Raw genomic sequence first — 22,274 nt, forward strand, 5'->3', positions numbered from 1 at the left:
AAGCATCTGGCATGTGGAGCAGAACAGCAGATGGGCTATGGATCCAGCTCATGACTGAGATGAAGAAATGTTCAATGAGTTTTGTTCTCCATCATCAAATTACTGAATGAGGACATGGTTGTCAATGTCCTTTGAATAAGAAGCATCTCACAAGGAGCAGTGAGCTCACTGAATCTCACTGTTTGTGGATATATTTTGGACCTGAGCCCCCTCCCCATCACTATAAACAGAGAAGGAGGGATGAAGCACAGGCTTGTGGGGTCGCACTGGAGAGATGGACACACCATGGGAGAGTCGGGATTGGGGCATATGACAAGGAACCATTGGAGGGGAGAATGGGGCCAGGAAGCCTCTCCTCCCATGGTGGTGTTGACTATTCCCCCTCCTCACTTTCTTTCCTGCCCCTAAGACTGAGCAGTTATGAGCCCATGAGGAGGTTCTGGTTGCACTTCCCCATTGATGTAAATCACTGTGTAAGTATAACCACCAGAATACAGAACACAGTAATAGTCAGCCTCATCCTCGGGCTGGGCCCCCGTGATGGCGAGGGCGGCTTTGTTCCCAGAGATGGATCCAGAGAAGCGGTCAGGGACCCCAGAGGGGCAGCCATTTGTGCTGTTGATAATCATGCGAGGAGGCTGGCCTAGGGTCTGCTGGTACCAGCTGGGGTAGTTACCCATAGAGACTGAACCAGAACTAAGGGCACAGGTGAGTGTGACTGTCCGTCCGGGAGACACGGTCAGTGATGGCTCTTGGGTCACCACATTCTGAGAGTCTGCTCCTAAAACCAAGAGGAGAGACAGGTGTTGTTATGGGAGACAAGGGTCACCCTGAGACCTTGATTTTATGTGCCCTTCAAGGATGCAGAGTCCCCTCCCCTGACCTGAGCCGTAAGTGAGGAGCCCAAGAAGAATCACTGTCCAGGCCATGGTGGGGACCCTCACAAGATGCAGCCACCTCAGGCTCCTGAGCGGGAGTGGGGCATCCCCGGGCCTTTTCATGTGTCCAGACCCATTAGGAAGAGAAGGTGCTTCATGCAAATCAGCTTCCTCTCTCTCCCTGCCCAGTGTCACCCTGATGTCCCCTGCAGGAGAATTTGAATGAAGCATAAGCTGGGGCTTCACACAGACCAATGACTGCAGGGTGACTGGGACATTCATTGACAGGGATGGCGTCTTTCACCAAATCAGCTCCCTCACATGTCTGGTGACCTCAGTCCCAAGTCTCTTCTCTGGAAAGGTTGAGACTAAGGACATGGGTATGTTTTACACGTCCTAACCTTCCTTCTAGTTCATTCCAAATCTACCCCAGCCCTGGGAACATTTTCTGCCCTCCCCAGTGACATCCCTGATTGTCTCCTTGTTGGATCTTAGTGGTCACTCCTCCAGTAGTGAATCCACTGGGAATCTCAGAGCCCCCATCTTGGGGTTGAAGGAACAGGGTCTCCTCTGATTCAGTCCTAAAACCTGTTTCTGGCAGCCATGGAGAAGCATAGCAGGGCTCAGGGTGCATATACTGACTGACCCTCCAGGCTTGAGAGGCCAAGCTTGTCTGTTCTAAGAAGCTGTCTACTCCATGAAGTCCATCAATGTAACTGTAGCCTTTGAGGAGGAACGGTCAGAGGGTCACCATGAAATTCTGAAACAACTGTCCACATCGGGTATAACAGATAGAGACAAGTGTGGCTCATGATCATAAATGAAAAGGATACCGTGTGCCTGACTGGCTCAGTTCATAAAGCATATGATGCTTGATCTTGGGGTTTTGAGTTCAAGCCCCACATTGGACATACCACTTACTTAAAAAAGAAATTAATGAAATTAAAAAAGACACTGTGTGAACAAGTGGGTGTGACTATCAAGGTCCATTTTCAACTCACTTTCCCTTTGTGTTCTGCTGAGGAGTAGAAGAACCTAGAAGTCTGGAGAAGAGCCTGGTAGTTAGGAGGACTGTCAGGAGTGTTAAGGAGTTTGACGAGGCTCAGGGTTGGTGCTTTTCTCAGGATGAGTTATAAATATGATTGGCATTCATTTTGGAATCACTAGTAAATTGTTGATTTGATAACTCTTTCAGGATACTTTTCCTGTCTCTTTGCATGTGTTTGAGAACCACAACTCATGTCAGAGAAAAATACTCATACTAAATGCGGTCCTACTAAACTAATGCTCGGGATACTTTAGAGACCATTGGGTACTTTCATATATATCAGATTTTGAGGTTAGGAGCAGTATTGACATTCAAGAAAAAAGAAAGAATTTGAAAGCTGAAAACTGATTAATATCAGTTTCCCTAAGTCACTATAAAGTATTGGCATAAATGAAAATGATAGGTACACAATAACAACTGAAATGATGGAAGATAAATGGCTCACACACTTACTGCATATTTCATCATGGACACATTTGGAAGTCATAATTAGCAGCAAGGTCCCAGAGGGTGGCCACTCAGACACATTATCTTGGGCATTCCCCAGACACCAGGGTCCCATTCACTTCCCCATGGGGGCAGATCTGAGTAGGGATCCACAATCAGAGGTAATGCTGGGATTCATTGGCTGGAGATGGGAGAAGCACCCTGCATGCCAGGGACGCCTAACACGCAGGAAGGTGGTAGAGCAGCGCCCCCTGATGGTCCTGAGTTTTCCTATATAAATCAGGTAGGAGGGGCGCCTGGGTGGCTCAGTTGTTAAGCGTCTGCCTTTGGCTCAGGTCATGATCCCAGGGTCCTGGGATCGAGCCCCACATTGGGCTCCCTGCCCAGCGGGAAGCCTGCTTCTCCCTCTCCCACTCCCCCTGCTGTGTTCCCTTTCTCGCTGTCTCTCTCTCTCTCTCTCTCTCTGTCAAATAAATAAATAAAATCTTTTAAAAAAATAAAAATAAATAAATCAGGTAGGAACACCCTCTGGACTGTGCTTGTATCTGAGAGGACATGCTGAGGCAGGCTGTCCATGTGCTCTAGAGATCACTGTGTCCCTTGTGGTGTGTCTGTTGACTTCACTCTTCTTTCCCACGGAGGGTCAGGGAACCACCATTGGAAGCGCAGGAGCTCTACCCTGGTTCAGGCATCGGACACATGGTTCAGTGTCTCTTCACATCCCCCACATTCCATGTTCCTCAACACTGGGAGACTGCACACAACTGGTCTCAGCCCCAATCTGCCCTGGTGGTCAAGGTGAATTTTTTCGGAGATAACATGATTCTAGTGGCTTATGTGTTAAGTCATTTGTGCAAGTATCAGATATGTTCATAAATGAGATCATCCTGTAATTTTTCCATCTGATACTCTTCTGTTGGAATGTGTTCCCCACCCCATCCCCCGCCCCCACTGATTTGCTAGAGTGAGAAAATGAACTTAGGATACATGCCCTCTATTTTCATATATATTTTAAACCATTTTTAAAACAAAGACTTAGACACTGTGGATGGCAAAACCAGCCCCATCTGTCTCAACCCTGGAGACAGGGTCAGAAGGTGACAGAAAGAATGGGATGACAGCCACGTGTGTCTAGAACATAGGAGAAAAGACCAGAGCCCTACCCCCACCCTTTCGCTTTCCCTTAATGGAAACTCTCTATTCAATCAGTGAGGAGGTGAAGAGAAGAATCCAGGCCATGGTGGAGAAGCCCTTGAGCTCTGCTTGCTGAGGCCCAATTGTTGGCATGGAGACAGTCACTCCTCTTCTGTGTCCTATCCTTTGCCCAGGTTTCATTGAAGCTTGAGCTCAGGAAGCAAATTTATTTTTGTTGTGGGACTGTCCTGTCCTTCTATCTTTCCATGAAAATCAGTTTACTCTGTGATGGAGTGGAGGACAAAATATGAGGCACGTGTGATTCAGAGCTCAGGGCTCATGTTGCTTTGGGGGGCCCAGGTGCAGGATAGTCACCCACAATGAGGAACCTGCTTCTTAAGGATGCAAGGGCCAGTGATAGATTTTCCTGGTCTTCCTGACCCAGACCCAGACCCCTGATCTCTCAGCAGCAGCCCACCAGCACTCCCTGCTGACATCAGACACCATGCCCCCCAGCCTATGTCACACTGCCCAGCACTCCTGGAAGGACTTTCTGAACTTTCAGGTGGACCTTTCTGATGTCAACACGCAGAGCAGTAGAACGAGCAGCTCAGTTCTAGGGTTGAACCATTCATTTTTCCAGAGCATCAGTGCCCTCAGGTAGACAGCTAAGGGAAATATTTATGTTATGAGATATTTCAGGAATACCTGATGTTCTGACTTTGCTTCTACTTTGTCCCTGGTTTCATTAATGGGACATAATTCACTTGAATCAAGCTTAAGGCTTAAAGTTCCACAGAGAATCCCATTGGTTCTACCCTGGTGATAATTCTACCTGGGGTACCCTTAAAGGTTGACTTATTTGGTTATTGTTGTTGTTGTCAGGGTCTCCTCTTAGGTTCACCAGTCCCCATGGCATATATCTTGTCCTTATATCTGTCTTTGTCACAAAAATATGCTCTCAGGGACATGTTTTTTGTCTTTGATTACTTCTGTGTGTTCTCATTTATGCTTTAATAGTTATTGTATCCTTATAATAATTATTTTGTACTAACTCTGATATATTTAAGATGTTTTTCTCAAATTTTGTAAATTATCTAAGACAAAGATTGATATTTAATAACATTTCTATTAGTGGTCTATAAAATTAATATGATGCTGCCCACCGAAAGCCCACTCTTCTGTTCCACTGCCACTTCCTTCCTGAATGGATAACTGTTAACACTTTAAAGGATGTGCTGTAGTAATTTATGTATATATAAATTATATATATATAATTTATATATATGAATTTATATATTTAATAGATAAATATATATATAATTTATATATATTCTATAAATATATACTTATATAAATTATATATAAGATATATAAATACATAAAATAAATAAATACACTTATGAGTATATAACAATATATACTATTATTATTACATAATGAGATCTTGCTTTTTGTGTTCCATTGTTCCATGACCAGCATTTCCACATAACACGTAATTGGTGATCTTTGTTTGACAGTACATGTAGGTCTGTCTCATTTGGATTCATAGTTCATCTTTATTCCATGGGATGATTTGGTATAATTTGGCCACTTTTCCAATGAGAAACATCCCTGTTGGTTTCAATTATTTTTCATTATCAACAACTCTGAACTGGACATATTTGTATATTCATTCTTAAGTGTCTTAGGTAGATAATTTTCTTTAATACTTACTTTTTAAAAATATAATACTGAGTCAAAACATGCATATATTTAATATTTTGATAAAGTATTAAAAATTTTTTAATGTTCCAAAGTGGATCAAATAATTTGTAAAAATTCAGACCCATCCCATCCCCATCTCTGCATGGATGGTTAATATTTCATTTGTCCTGAAGTCAGGTATCTGGTCATGGGATGCCAATATGACATGATCATAGTTGTACCCACACTTGGTGAAAACACCTTTATGTTTTGCTTCCTCTTCTGTGTCTCTCACTGCACCAAGCACCACTATAACAGTAACCCCCAGTGGTATTCAGCCTTATCCCTGGGCTGGGCACCAGCGAGGGTCAGGGTAGATTTTCCCCCAAGGACAAAACCTGAGAACTTGGTGGGGGTCCATGAGTGTTTATTGCTTGTCGCCTAAATCAATGCCCTGGGGACTTGGCCAGGCTTCTGCTGGAACCAGTATGGATAGTGAGCATTAGTGACTGCTCCAGTTCTGGAGCCACAGGTGAGTGACTGTCCTTCCTGGGGACACAGTCAGTGAGGGCCCCCGAGTCACCACAGCCTGAGAACTTGTCCCTGAAATGAAAATAGACATATGATAGGAATGAAGAATAAAGGCAGAGCTATCCCTCCAAAGGCTGACTTTTGAAATCTCCGTGACCCTGGGCAGTGGGTGAGGAGGAGGAGGAGAAGAGTCCAGGTCATGGTGTGGACTTTCCACAGATCCACTGACCTCTAGTGACCTCCACTGACAGCTAGTGCTGGTCTCTGGAATGTGTCCTTTACCTCCTCCTCAGCTCCAGGGGTAAAGGGAGTGCTTGATGGTGCATGATGCAAATACGAGCCCACAGGGCCATTTAATTCTGGGTACTCAGCCCAGCTAATAGCTTCACTCCAAAGAGGAGCTCTGGGGAGGTCAAGAGCTCTGAGTTTGTCCCCTGGGAGGTAGCAAATGCTGTCACCTCTCATGCCAGTGAGCATGGGTGCAGGGCCCAGTCAGGTGGGACCATTTCAGTTGGTTTCAGGCCTTGCCAGCTCTCAGCAGGTGCACAGTGCCACCTAGTGACAGCCATAGGAGAATAGTCATGGTGGAGGGAATTGTGCAGAAGGAATGTAGCACATTTGTGCTTTCAACAAAGAAATAACAAATAGGTGTTACCTATTTTTGAGTTTGTTCAGAGAGTTTTCTTTATTAATTTCATCTATTGTGTTTTTCAGTTCTATAATTTCCATTTGGTTTGTTTTTGATAAAAACTTCTACTTCAGTTCGGCATTTCTATCTTTTCCATTTGTTCCAAGATCATCTATAGTTGCTCACCAGATGAATTTTACGATTGTTGCCTATATCTGTCCTGTAATTTCAGCAACTGAGTAACCCTAGTGTTAGTGGCAGTGTATTCTTCTATCTCATTCAAGGTTTGATTTTCCTGGTTCCTTTTTTTAAAATTCAATTAATTAACATAGAGTGTATTATTAGTTTCAGAGCTAGAGTTTAGTGATTCAGCAGTGACATGTAACACCCAGTGCTCATTACATCAAGTGCCCTCCTTATTGCCCATTACCCAGTTAACTCATCCCCCCACCATATCCCCTCCAGCAAACCTCAGCTTATTTCCTGTAGTTAAGAGTCTCTTATGGTTTGCCTCTCTCTCTGATTTCCTCTCTTTTTTATTATTCCATCCCTTCCCCTATGATCCTCTTTTTTGTTTCTTAAATTCCACATATGAGTGAAATCAAATGATAATAGTCTTTCTCTGATTGACTTATTTCTCTTAGTATAATACCCACTAGTTCCATCTACATCATGCAATACTAAGATTTCATTTTCTTGATGGCTGTGCAATATTCCATTATGTGTATATATATTCTTGGTCCTCAGCCCATATATATATACCACTCTTTTTTTTGAGATTTTTAAAAATTTATTTATTGGACAGAGACAGAGAGAAACAGTGAGAGAGAGAACACAAGCAGGGGGAGTGGGAGAGGGAGAAGCAGGTTTCCCACCAAGCGAAGAGCCCGATGCGGGACCCGATCACAGGACCCTGGAATAACGACCCAAGCTGAAAGCAGATGCCAAACGACTGAGCCCCCCAGGTGCCCCTATATACCACTTTTTTTTATCCATTCAACTGTTGATGGACATATGGGCTATTTCCACAGTTTAGCTATTGTTTATTGCTGCTATAAACATTGGGGTGCCAGTGCCCCTTCCCATCACTATATTTGTAACCTTTGGGTAAATACCTAGGAGTGCAATTTCTGGGTTGTAGAGTAGCTCTGTTTTTAACTTCTTAACTGACTGAGCCACCTAGGCATCCCTATTTTTAACTTCTTGAGGAAACTCCATACAGTTTTCCAGAGTGACTGTACCAGCTTGCAGTCCCACCAACAGCATAAGAGGGTTCCCCTCTCGCAGACATTTGTTGTTTCCTGACTTATTATTTTTAGCCATTCTGACTGGTATGAGGTGGTATCTCTTTGTTTTGATTTCTATTTACCTGATGCAAGTGATGTGGAGCATTTTTTCATGTGTCTGCTGGCCATTTGTTTTTGTTTTTGTTTTTTAAGATTTTACTTATTTATTTGAAAGAGAGAGAATGAGAGAGAGAAAGCACATAAAAGGGGGGGGGTCAGAGGGAGAAGCAGACTCCCTGCCAAGCAGGGACCCTGATGCGGGACTCGATCCAGGGACTCCAGGATCATGACCTGAGCTGAAGGCAGTCGCTTAACCAACTGAGCCACCCAGCCACCCCCATTTGTAAGTCTTCTTTGGACAAATGTCTGTTCATGTTTTCTGACCATTTCTTGACTGGATTATTTGCATTTTGGGTGTTGACTTTGATAAGTTCTTTATAGATTTTGGATACTAGCCCATTATCTGATAAGATATTTGCAAATATCTTCTCCCATTCTGTAGGTTGTCTTTTGATTTTGTCTACTGTTTCCTTTGCTGTGCAAAAGCTTTTTATCTTGATAAAGTCCCAATAGTTCATTTTTGCTTTTGTTTCCCTTACCTTTGAAGACTAGTCAAGCAACAAGTTGCTATGGCCAAGCTCAAAGAGGTCGTTGCCTGTGTTCTCCTCTAGGATTTTGATGGATTCCTGACTCACATTTAGGTATTTAATCCATTTTGAGTTTATTTTTGTGTATAGTGTGAGAAAATGGTTCAGTTTCATTCTTCTGCATGTGGCTGTCCAATGTTCCCAACATTTGTTGAAGAGACTGTCTTTTTTTCCATTGGATATTCTTTGCTGCTTTGTCAAAGATTAGTTGCCCGTAGACTTGAGGGTCCATTTCAGGGTTCTCTATTCTGTTCCATTGATTATGTGTCTGTTTTTGTGCCAGTACCATACTAGACTGATGATTACAACTTTGTAATATAGCTTTAAATCTGGAATTGTGATGCCACCAACATTTTTTTCTTTTTATTTAAATTCAGTTAGGCAACATATAGTACATCATTAGTTTTCGATATAATGTTCAAAGATTCATTAGTTGTGTGTAACACCCAGGGCTCATCACATCACATTCCTTTGGCTATCCAAGCATTTTATTTGTTCCATACAAAATTTAGGTTTACCCAGGTCTTTGAAAAATGTTGATGATGTTTTGATAGGGATTGCCTTGAATGTGTACATTCTTCTGTGGAGCCCAGATATTTTTACAATATTTGTTCTTCCAACCCATGAGCATGGACTGTTTTTCCATTTCTATGTGCCTTCCTCAACTTCTTTCATGAATTTTCTATAGTTTTCAGAGTGCAGATCCTTTGCCTCTTTGGTTCAGTTTATTCAAAGCTATCTTATGGTTTTTGGTGCAATTGTAAATGGGCTCAATTCCTTAATTTCTCTTCTTTCTGTCTCATTATTAGTCTATGGAAATGCAACTGATTTCTGTGCTTTGATTTTATATCCTTCTACTTGTTGAATTCTTGTAAGAGTTCTGGCAATTTTTGGCTGTAATCTTTTGGGTTTTCAACATAGAGTATTATGTCATCTGTGAAGAGTGAAAGTTTGAGTTCTTCCTTGCTGATTTGGATGCCTTTTATTTCTACTTGTTGTATGCACACTGAGACTAGGCTTTCCAGCAGTATGTTGAACAAGAGTGGTGAGAGGGACATTCCTATTGTGTTCCTGACCTTAGGGGAAAAGCACTCAGTATTCCTCCATTGAGAATGATTGATATTCACTATGGGTTTTTCTTACATGGTTTTATGATATTGAGGTATGTTCCCTCTGTCAGTACACTGCAGAGAGTTTTAATCAAGAAAAAAAATGTTGTGTTTTATCAAACACTTCTTCTGCATCTATTGAGAAGATCATGTGGTTCTTGTTCTTTCTTAATGTGGTGTATCACAATGATTGATTTGCAGATGTTAAACCATCATTGCCACCCAGGAATAAATCCCACTTGGTTGTGGTGGGTAATTCTTTTAATGTACTGTTGGATCCTAGGCTAGGATCTTGTTGAGGACTTTTACATTCATGTTCATCAGGGATCTTGGTCTGTAATTCTTCTTAGTGGCGTCTTTGGTTTTGGGATCAAGGTAATACTGGCCTCATAGAATGGGTTGCACATCTTCCTTCCATTTCTATTTTTTGGAACAGTTTCAGAAGAATAGGTATTAATTCTTCCTTAAATGATTGGTAAAATACCCCTGGGAAACCATCCGGCTCTGGACTCTTCTTTGCTGGGAGAGTTTTGATTACTACTTCAATTTCTTTGCTGCTTGTGAGTCTGTTCAGATTTTATCTTTCTTAGTATTTCAGCTTTGGTAGTTTATGTTTCTAGGAATGCATCCATTTCTTCCAGAATGCCTAATTATTGGCATATACTTGCTCATAATATTTTTGTATGATTCTTTGTATTTCTACAGTGCTGGCTGTGTTTTGTGCTCTTTCATATGTGATTTTATGTATTTGGTCCTTTCCCTTTTCTTTTTATAAGTCTGGCTAGGGGTTTATCAATTTACTTAATTCCTTCAAAGAACTAGCTCCCTATTTTGTTAATCTTTTCTACTGTTTTTATTTCTATATCATTGATTTCTGCTCTAATCTTTATTATTTCTCTTCTCCTGCTGAATTTAGGTTTTATTTACTGTTCTTTTATCAGCTCCTTTAGGTATAGTAAGGTTAGGTTGTATTTTTGAGACTTTGTTTTTGAGGCTTGTATTGGAATATGGTTATATGGGCATGTCTGTTGATGAATTTGAATGAGAAACATCTTACAAGGAGCAGTGAAGTCACTGAGCCTTACTGTTAGTGGATATATCTTGGACCTGAGCCCACTCCCCATCAATCTAGGCAGAAAAGGAGAGAGGAGTTCTGGTCTTGGAGGGACACACTGGGAGAGAGGAGATGGGGCACATGGCAATGAACCACTGGACAGGAGAATAGGGCCATGGAGCTTCCCTTCCCCATGGAGGTGTGGTGTTTCACCCCTCTCACTTTCTCTTCTGCCTCTAATGGCTGAGCCACTCTGAGCAACACCACCACCCACATACAGCATACAGTGATAGTTTGTCTCAAGCTCTGGCTTAGCCCCAGTGAGTGTAAGAGTGGTTTTATTCCCAGAAATGGATCCAGAGAAGTAATCAGGGACCCCAGAGGGATGGATGCTTACCTGGTAGATAATGGGAGCCAGGACTACAGATCCCACAAGACTGTAAAATTCCAATGCCAGGGGAAAATAAAATATTGAGCACCAGGTTGCATTTTGCATGGGTCATGGTTGATATTTTGAACTCTCTTCATTCTCCTACCCATTGTTGTATGGACAGAATGACTAGAAAGAGGAACTCACAAAAAAAAGAAAAAAAAAAGAACAAGAAAAAAGAACAAGAGGCAGTGTCCTCTGCCATAGAGCTAATCGATATGGATACAAATAAAATGTCAGAGATAGAATTCAGGATAGCAATCATAAAGTTAATAGCTAGGCTTGGAAAAAGCCTACGTGACAATATAGCATCTATAAGGGCAGAAATGAGATCTAACCATGCCAAACTTAAAAAGGCTATGAATGAGATGCGGTCTAAACTTGATACTCTAACAGCTAGGGTCAATGAGGCAGAAGAGAGAATAAGTGATCTAGAGGACAGGCTGATGGAAAGGAAGGAAATTGAAGAAAAAAGAGAAAAACAACTCAATGCATATTAAGAGAGACTTAGAGAATTTAATGATACATTAAAAAGAACCAATATTAGGATCATTGGAATCCAAGGGGGGGTGGAAAGAGACAGGGGGCTTGAAGGCATATTTGAGCAAATCATGGCTGAGAACTTCCCTAATCTGGGCAAGGAAACAAACATTCACGTCCAAAGGCACAGAGGAACCCTCCCCAAATCAATAAAAATAGATCAACACTCAGACATATAATAGTGAAGCTTGCAAATCTTAGAGCCAAGGAAGCTATCCTGAGAGCAGAAAGGGGGAAGGGATCTCTTACATACAGAGAGAGGATCATCAGAATAACATCAGACCTATCCACAGAAACCGAGCAAGCCAGAAAGGGGTGGCAAGACATATTCAGGATACTAAATGAGAAGAACATGCAGCCAAGAATACTTTGTCCAGCAAGGCTGTCATTCAGAATGGATGGAGAGAAAAAGAGCTTCCAGGCCAGGCAGAAAGCAAAAGAATATGTGACCGCGGAAGCCAACCCTACAAGAAATATTAAGGGGGATTCTGTAAGTGAAGAGAGACCCCAAGAATAATACAGACAAGAAAATAACAGAGACAATATAGAGAAACAGGGACTTTACAGGCAATACAATGGCACTAAACCCGTATCTTTCAATAGTTACTTTGAATGTAAATAGATTGAATGCTCCAATCAAAAGACGCAGGGTATCAGATTGGACAAAAAAGAAGGATCCATCCATATGCTGCCTACGAGAGACTCATTTTCAACCTAAAGTCACCTCCAGATTAAAAGTGAAGGGATGGAGAACCATTTACCATGCTAATGGACCTCAAAAGAAAGCTGAGGTAGCAATCCTTATATCAGACAAATTAGATTTTAAACCAAAGACTGTAGTTAGTAAGAGATGTAGGGGGACACTAGCATACTTAAAGGGTCTATCCAACAAGAAGATCTAATGATTGTAAATATCTATGCCCCCAACGTTGGAGCAGCCAATTATACAAACCAATTAATAAGCACAGAAACATATTGATAATAATACATTAATAGTAGGAGACATCAACACTCCACTCACAACAATGGACAGATCATCTAAGCAGAAGATCAACAAAGAAACAAGAGCTTTGAATGACACATTGGAACAGATGGACTTCACAGATATATACCGAATATTTCACCCTAAAACAACAGAATACTCATTCTTCTCGAGTGCACATGGAAGTTTCTCCAGAATAGACCACATACTGGCTCACAAATCAGGTCTCAACCCACACCAAAATATTAAGATTATTCCCTGCATATTTTCAGACCACAATGCTTTGAAACTGGAACTCAATCACAAGAAAAAAATTAGAAGGAACTCAAACACTTGGAGGTTAAAGAAAATCCTGCTAAAGAATGAAAGGGTCAATCAGGAAATGAAAGAAGAACTTAAACAATTCATTGAAACTAATGAGAATGAAAACACATCAGTGCAAAACCTATGGGATACTGCAAAGGTGGTACTGAGAGGGAATTGCTTAGCCATCCAAGCCTCTCTCAAAAAAAATAGGAAAATACCAAATGCACAACCTAACCTTACACATGGAAGATGTGGAGAAAGAACAGCAAATATAGCCTAAACCAAGTAGGAGAAGAGAAATAATAAACTTTAGAGCGGAAATCAATGAAATAGAAACCAGAAAAACAGTAGAACAGATCAACGAAACTAGAGGCTGGTTCTTTGAAAGCATTAATAAGATCGATAAACCTCCGGCCAGACTTATCCAAAAGAAAAGAGAAAGGACCCAAATTAATAAAATCATGATTGAAAGGGGAGAGATTATGGCTAAAACCAAGGAAATAGAAACAATTATTAGAAGTTATTACCAGAAACTATATGCCAACAAATTAGGCAACCTGGAAGAAATGGGTGCATTCCTGGAATTTTATAAATTACCAAGACTGAAACAGGAAGAAATAGACAATCTGAACAGACCAATAAACAGTAAGGCTATTGAAGCAGTAATAAAAAAACTTCCAAAAACATGAGAAGTCCAGGGCCAGATGGCTTCCCAGGGGAATTCTACCAAACATTTAAAGAAGAAATAATACTATTCTACTGAAGCTGTTTCAAAAAATAGAAATGGAAGGAAAACTTTTAATCTTTTTCTATGAGGCCAACATTACCTTGATCCCAAAACCAGACAAAGACCACACCAAAAAGGAGAATTACAGACCAATATACCTGATGAACTTGGATGCAAAAATACTCGCCAAGATCCAAGCCAATAGGATCCAATGATACATTAAAAGGATTATTCAGCATGACCAGGTGGGATTTATTCATGGGATGCAAGAGTGGTTCAACATTCACAAATCAATCAGTGTGATAGAACACATTAATAAAAGAAAAGGCAAGAACCATATGATCCTCCCAATTGATGCAGAGAAACATTTGACCTAATAAAGCATCCTTTATTGATTAAAACTCTCCACAGTGGAGGGATAGAGGGAACGTACCTCAATATCATAAAAGCTATATACAAATAATCCACAGTGAATATCATTCTCAATGGGGAAAAACTGAAAGCTTTTCCCTTAAGGACAAGGACACGACAGGGATGCCCACTCTCACCACTATTGTTCAACATATTACTAGAAGTGCTAGCCTCAGCAGTCAGACAGCAAAAAGAATAAAAGGCATTAAATTTGACAAACAAGAAGTCAAACATTCTCTCTTTGCAGATGACATGATACTTTATATGGAAAATCCAAAGACTCCACCCCTAAATTCCTAAAACTCATACAGCAATTCAGCACCATGGCAGGATACAAAAATCAATGCACAGAAATCAGTTGCATTTCTATACACTAACAATGTGAATGAAGAAAGAGAAATTAAGGAATTGATCCCATTCACAATTGCACCAAAATACATTAGATACCTAACCAGAGTTCAAGTACTCTAGAAACTACAGAACACTTATGAAAGAAATTGAGGAAGACACAAGGAGATGGAAAAATATTCCATGCTCATGGATTGGAAGAATAAACATTGTTAAATTGTCTATGCTGCCCAGATTAAACTACACATTCGATGCTATCCCTATCAAAACATCATCAACTTTTTTCCACAGAGCTGGAACAAACATCCTAAAATTTGTATGGAACCAGAAAAGACCCCGAGTCACCAGGGGAATGTTGAAAAAGAAAACCAAAGCTGAGGGCATCACACTGCCTGACTTCAAGCTGTATTACAAATCTGTGATCATCAAGACAGTATTTTACTGGCACAAAAACAGACACATAGATCAATGGAACAGAATACAGAGCCCAGAAATGGACCCTCAACTCTATGGGCAACTAATCTTCGACAAATCAGGAAAGAATATCCAACGGAAAAAAGACAGTCTCTGCAATAAATGGTATAGGGTAAATTGGACAGCCGCATGCAGAAGAAAAAAAAAAAAACTGGACCATTCTCTTACAGCATACACAAAAATAAATGCAAAACAGTTCAAATATCTAAATGTGAGACAGGAATCCATCAAAATCCTAGAGGAGAAGACAGGCAGCGAGCTCTTTGACCGTGGCCATAACAACTTGTTGCTTGACTAGTCTTCAAAGTCAAGGGAAACAAAAGCAAAATGAACTATTGGGACTTCATCAAGATAAAAAGCAAAGGAAACAGTCAACAGAATTAAAAGGCAACCTATGGAATGGGAGGAGATATTTGCAAATGACATTACAGATAAAGGGCCGGTATCCAAGATCTATAAAGAACTTCTCAAACTCAGCACCCAAAAAACAAATAATCCAGTTAAGAAATGGGCAGAAGACATGAACAGACATTTCTCCACAGAACACATACAAATGGCCAACAGACACATGAAAAAATGCTCCATATCACTTGCCGTCAGGGAAATACAAATCAAAACCACAATGAGATACTACTTTACACCAGTCAGAATGGCTAAAATTAAAAAGACAGGAAACAACAAATGTTGGCAAGGATGTGGAGAAAGGGGAACCCTCTTACACTGTTGGTGGAAATACAAGCTGGTATCGCCACTCTGGAAAACAGTATGGAGGTTCCTCAGAACGTTAAATATAGAGCTCTCCTATGATCCAGCAATTGCACTACTGGGTATTTACCTCAAAATACAGATGTTGTTAAAAGGGGGGCACACGAACCCAAATGTTCATAGCAGCAATGTCCACAATAGCCAAACTGTGGAAGGCCCGAGATGTCCTTCAACAGATGAATGGATAAAGTAGATGTGGTTTATATATACAATGGAATATTATTCAGCCATCAGAAAGGATGAATACCTATCATTTACATCGACATGGATGGAACTGGAGGGTATTATGTTAAGTGAAATAAGTCAGAGAAATAAATCAGAGAAACACAATTATCATATGGCTTCACTTATATGTGGTCCATAAGGAATAGTGCAGAAGATCATAGGGGAAGGGAGGGAAAACTGATCAGAGAGGGCTACAGACCATATGAGACTCTTGACTCTGAGAAACAAACTGAGGGTTGATGAAAGGGAGGTGGTTGGGGAGATGGGTCAACTGGGGTGATCAAATTAAAGAGGGCACGTGATATGATGAGCATTGGGTGTTATACTCAACTGATGAATCATTGAACATTATATCAAAGCTAATGATGTACTATACCTTGGCTAATTGAATTTAAATAAAAAATAATCTAATTGGTGCTTCAAAATCAGGTTTTTAAATGACAGAACAGGACAAACCACTTTCTAACTTTTGAATGAAAATGGATAATACATAAATATGCAAAAGAGAAATGACATGTGGACATAAATTAAAAAATGAAAATATCCTACTGCTAAGCTGTATTAATAATAAATAAAAACATACTTTACTAGGAAGAAAAATGGTTCCATTAAAAAATGAATTCACACAACTAGTGAATCATTGAATATTATATCAAAAACTAACAATGTACTATACCTGGGCTAACTGTATTTAAATTAAAAAAAATAAGTTACAGACCATTTTCCTTAGAAAAAATAGACAATATTATTAGAAACAACTCCTCAAAAAGGCATAAGATGCAATTAGCTTCACAAGAAACACAAGTCTTCAAGGATCATAGATTTCACTTGTTTGATATAGTTTGAAATGATGGAAAATTTAAATTCTTATAGAAAGAAATATAACAGTGATACATACACTTGATATATAAAATACAGAAAAATGAAAATTGGGGAATATTATGAAATACTGATACAAATGTTCTAAATAAAATGTCAATGGTGAGATTCCATTATCAGATTAATATATTCATACACTGTGTCCATAGTGTATTATTGCAGATATAGAGTGAGATTCCATATTGATAAATGCTCTAAGATATCATACTGATAAATCAACAGATGAAAATAACATGATATCACTAGGCTTAGAAAGGTCCTTTGATTAAGTTGAAATCAAACCCCTAATAAAAACCACATAAAATAGAAACAAATAGAGACACTCATACCATGATACCACACTCTCTCCCCCACACACAAAACACATCCCCGTTGTCAGGAAATTAGCTAATGGGTGGCTGGAGGGAGGACATTGCTACAATTTAGGAACAGGGAAATGTGACCTCAGTTTTATTATTCAACATCTTTCTGCAAGTATTAGACAATGGAAGTGAACAAGAAAAATTACTGGTTAGAGCTCAGTAATGATGGGAATAGACATGGAGTTATTTCAAAAGACCCAAATACATGATTCAGCCATAGATACTCCAGGGCTTGTGCAACAGTGACAGAAGAAAGTACCCCAGTGAGCAAAAAGAACAGGCATTCTTATTGAAGACTATTAAGAGGACTCTATAGGTCTGAAAACTTCTAGAAATGGGTAATTGGCCAAGAATGGAGAGCCCAGATTCCTGAGAAGCCAGAAGTGAGATCATCACACTGGACCTGCTACACCTAATCCATTAACTTCAGTGCAAAGAGACTCTGTGCCCCAACCTAATGGGTTAGATAACATTTCTGTGTCCTTGAGACCATTTGTCTAGGAAGGGTCTGCAGTGAGTGTCTTTGAGGACAGTGGGAAGGAGAAACCCTCACTCCTAGGTGGTTCCACTGCATGGAACTTGGACCCATGTTGGTGAAAGCAGGAATAGCAGAAGCAGGAGACACAGCCTGGCCTGAGCAGCTGCGTACACCTCCCCACTCCCAGCAGATGAGAAAGGGGTTCTGGTCTCAGTTCTCATGGGCCTGGGACTTGGATGAACCCTGTCATTCAGTCTCAAGAGGGACAGTGAGGAATGGCTTCATCTTTAGACCTCAGTCCATTGATGGTCTGGGAGCCAGAGTTGACAGACATGGAGTCAGAGAATTGATCAGGGCCCCCAGGGGGTCTAACCATCAAATAGATGAGGATTTGGTCCTCCATTCATGGGAGCTGTTGGTACCAGGACACATATTGGACACTCCTGATGTGTCCCGACTCAGACAGAGCTGGATTCTGTGACCCTATTTCTACCCTGACCTGTCATGGACTCTGTCCTCAGGAGAGCCTGCCCCTGTAACCCAGGAATTTGGGCTCAATTTAGGAAATCATACAATATCTTGCTCCCAGGGACAGGCTTCAAGGAGAAATTTAAAAGAATGTGGAAAGACTTTGTAGACAAATTCCTTGAGATGGGTCTCAGACCCCTGTTTACATCAAAAGAGCAGCTGCTGACTTGGCCAAAAAGTTGGAGCTGCATAGGGAGCTCCATTGCTGTGGGGACAGCAGGTTTTTGTCTCACTTCCCCACAGGCCTGGAGCACTGTGTGAGCACCTACACTAGGATCAAAGGACTGGCAGTAATAATCAGCCTCATCCTCAGCCTGGAGCCCATTGATGGTCAGAGAGCCTGAGTCACCAGCTTTGGAGCCAGAAAATCGTTCAGGGACACCAGAGGGTCGATTGCTACCAGCATATATGAGGAGTTTAGGAGCCTTTCCTGGGAGCTGTTGGTACCAGTTCACACCCAAAAAACTGTTGTATGAACTTCCAGAGCAGGAGATGGTGACCTTCTGGCCCAGGGCCCCAGAAACTGAAGGTGGCTGAGTCAGCACAGACTGGGCCCAGGACCCTGCAAGGGGGAGAGACACAGACAGGGTGATGATTGGTTCTGGAGACAAGAGGAGGAAATAGTGCCCAAGTATCCTCCCAGGGCCCCTTCCCCTGTCCCTGCATCCAGTCACCTGTGCAATAAGCAAGGAGGGTGAGGAGGAGAAAGGACCAGGCCATGGTGGAGGTCATCACCGATCCTGCCTTCTGTGGCCCCACAGCTGAGCAGAGCCTCCCCTCATCTCTCCCTTCCCCTCTTCATCCTCTGAGAGAGGGATGGACCAAACATGCAAATTAGACCCCCAATGCTCTGAACCCTCACTGACTCTGGGTCATGTCCCTCTGTTTGAGCATGTCACGGCGTTGGGCAGGGGAGGGGCTGTGTGGGACAGGGGGTTGGGTGGTCACAGTTGTGAGCCAGAAAAGAGGGAACAGGAAGTGCCAGGTGGCAGGTCCCTGCTCTGTTGAACCCTGACCCCTCAGATACAGGTGAGTGGTGCCCCCTGGTGTCCACGCCCAGAAACAGCATTGTGTGACTTGCTGACACAATGGACCCATCAGAGAGAACTCCTGCCTCCCCACTGCACTGTCCACTGTCACCTTCCTTAGGGCCAGGCCATGTGTCTCCTTATGAGGCCTCCCATCAGGTCAGGACACACTTTTGCTCTACTCTCGCTCCACATAGTGAGTGTGTCCACACCTCTCTTGGCGGCTTAAGGGGCCGGACTGAGGTGGTGACTCTTGTAGAACCACATAGATGAGGATCAAGTCCAGAGCAGGGATGGGTCCACACTGACACATGGCCAGTTCTGTGCAGGAGGCTGATTTCCTCCCTTTTACCTGATTCCTCTCTGGTTTCCAGAGTTCTTTCCCAGAAGTTCCCTAGGCACTGAAGAGACAAGGGGATAAGGAAAATAATCATATATTTTGAAATCGGCAGATGACACCTTCTCCACGGATTCTTTCAGTCCTCATCATGGGTACAGTGTCAGCTAATTGTGAAGGAGGAACAAAATCAATCCTCATCATGGGTACATATCAGCTAATTGTGAAGAAGGAACAAAATCAATCCTCATCATGGGTACAGTATCAGCTAATTATGAAGGAGGAAAAAAATCAATAAGTTCTATATGCAAATACTGAAAGGTAGGATAAACACATCACTTTTAGAAAAATATATTAATTTTACTTTCATATTAAAGAAACTGACTGGGCATGTTGGGAGCTAAAAGGCAGAGCCTGGGGTTGACAGCAGGAAGGAGAATATGAGGGGTTGCCGGCAGCTCTATTTTCTGGTCATTCTCCTCCCCAGAGATGGAGCATTTAGACAGGAAAATAGAGCAATATGATTTTCAGTTTTCTATGAAATCCTGTGTGGAGAGGGAAATCAGACCTCAAGAGTCAGGGGCAGAGCCAGAAGTCCTGAGGCACAGGGGATCAGAGAGGAGAAGAGGAGGGAGAGTGTGGGGGGTGTTGTCAGGGAGAGTCTGTAGGATCTGGTCCAAGTTCACATGTAGCTGGTTCAGAGAGAGGAGACTGTGTCTGTGACCAGGGGTGTTGTCAATATATTAGCTGTGGATAAATCAGTAGTGACACAAAGTCACACTTTAAGGAATAAGATGGTAAAACTGATTTGGATGAATGTTTGGTGGGAAGCTTGTATTCATTCTCCAGACCCTGTGGGGATGTACACTTGGGCTCTTTTACCTGATCCATCAGTATGTACCTTGGATGCCCAATTTTCTCTTACTTTACATTCAAACATGAGTGTTTCCATTGTTCAAGGACAGAACTTTCTGCAGGTGACCACCCCCCTCCTTATGTTTCTGTAGGTAAGTTTCTCACTGAAAAAATGCTCACAGCTATTATCTGTGTGCATAGGGATTTATGACTCATTTCCTCCTTATCTGAGACGCTGTGAGGAACGGTAGCTGCTCCCACTGCCGCGAGCTGTAGCGCAGTGATAGTCAGCCTCATCCTCAGCCTGCAGCGACTTGGGGCCCTGGAGCCTTGATGCTTATATGAGTCTGCTTAGTAGTACGGGACATACCAGGGAAGGCTCCCTATCTTCTGCTGGAACCAGCTTATAGCGTAGTTGCAAACACTGAAGCCGCTGCTCAGGGTTCAGGTGAGTCTGGATGAGGATCCCAGGGAGGCAGAAAGGGAGGGTGGCTGGGTCAGCACAGGCTGGACAAGACACCTGCAAACACACACACTCATGGGTGATGTGGAACAGGGACCAAGGTAAATTTTCTGGTGCCTCTAAGTCAGAGTGGCTGACATAGGCTGGGGGGCCATCCTGTGTCCCTGAAGCCTGTCCTTACCTATGCAGTGAGACAGAAGCATGGGAAGGACGGGCCCCCTGGTTGCCACACTGGGATCAGCTGCCTGAGGCTATTTTTCTCCTCCACCCTCTGCCTCAGGAGGGGCTGTCCATGCAAATGGGGTCTATCCAGTGACTGCTCAGACCCCTGAGCCCTGGTGCTGGACCTCAGCTCACACCACACCCTGAGGAGGATGGAGGGTGGCTTCAGTCCTGGGGAGAGCTTTGGGGGGAAGCAGCTGCTCAGACCACACAGGGGTCCCTGCTCAGGAGACCAGACCAGAGAGGACACAGCTGCTGAGTCCCCATCAGGTAGCACCTTACCCAGCCCCCAGGCCCAAGCTCCTTTGAATGGTAACGAGCTGCTTAGGGAAACAGGGCAGTGCCACTTTACTGGGACACACGCCTCACCACGCCCCCAAGCCCTAAGAGCCCGGATTGTGCCTGCAGCTCACTATGTCTGATTTCTAGACGCTGTGATCCTTTAGGCTTCCCAGTGATATTGTCGGGTCTCACTCTCAGAACGGACCCAGGTCTATAGGAATATACATATAAAACGTGAACATCACTAAAAGGAAAAACTTCTTGAATAGGGTTCAGAGACCAGTAGGGGGAGCTCACGTGTCCACCACGCCTCAACTGCAGACCCAACAGAAGACAGACCATGCAAGTCTACAGACTACTGTAGCAACTGCCTTATCACCTCCCCAAGAGAAAGAAAGATTTCCACCTCCACCAGAAACACCCTAGCCAGTGAGAGACTGTCACAACTCAGTTATGAAAAGTGACTGTACTCGGAATCCCTAGTTTCCTCCCATGGACTTTTTGGTCATAACATCCCTCTCACCCTCAGCCTTTGCTCCGTAAATGAGATTTCCTCTTCTTTGTTCTTGGACTTACCTATGGAATTCCCATAGTTTGCCTGTCCTGGATTATAATTTCCTACTGTTCCTGAATAAACCCATTGTCACAGGTAAAAATAACCAGCAGTTTTATGTATATATGTATGTATGTATGTATGTATGTATGTATTTGAATTCAATTAGTCCATTTATAGTGTATCATTAGTTTCAGATGTAGAGCTCAATGACTCATCAGTTGCATCACATCACATGCCCTCCTTAATGCCCATCAACCAGTTACCCCATACTCCCACTCACCTCCCTTCCAACAACCCTTAGTTTGTTTCCTATACTTAAGAGTCTCTCATGGTTTGTCTCCCTCTCTGATTTCTTCCCCTTCAGTTTTCCCTTCCTTCCCCTATGATCCTCTGCACTGTTTCCTATATTCCACATATGAGTGAAACCATATGATAATCGTTTACTGGCAGTTTTATTCTTAAGGTTCACAGTAACACCTGAAGTGGTCAGTGAATCCCAGAGTAGATTTTAGAAAAAGCTGAAGGACCCATATGTGCCACACATGATGTCACTTGCCAGGGGACAGTGGATTTGTTTTTTGTTTGCTTGAATGTACTATAAGGGTTCTTCAGGGCATCAGTATAGAAT

At 42.3% G+C, this 22,274-nt stretch overlaps 1 protein-coding gene across 1 annotated transcript; it reads right to left on the reverse strand.

Annotated features, from left to right (window-relative positions):
- Nucleotides 1–404: 404 nt before the first annotated feature.
- Nucleotides 405–18,657, reverse strand: LOC110580015 (immunoglobulin lambda-1 light chain-like). The gene is made up of 4 exons (XM_044921033.1): nt 18,578–18,657; nt 18,173–18,465; nt 18,040–18,088; nt 405–781 (listed from the first exon to the last, which is right to left on the reverse strand). The coding sequence occupies exons 1-4, from the start codon at nt 18,633–18,635 to the stop codon at nt 405–407; spliced, it is 777 nt and encodes a 258-aa protein (XP_044776968.1). The 5' UTR covers nt 18,636–18,657.
- Between the last annotated feature and the right edge of the window lie 3,617 nt (nt 18,658–22,274).

This window comes from Neomonachus schauinslandi, chromosome 14 (assembly GCF_002201575.2).
Source record: "Neomonachus schauinslandi chromosome 14, ASM220157v2, whole genome shotgun sequence".
NCBI lineage: Eukaryota > Metazoa > Chordata > Mammalia > Carnivora > Phocidae > Neomonachus > Neomonachus schauinslandi.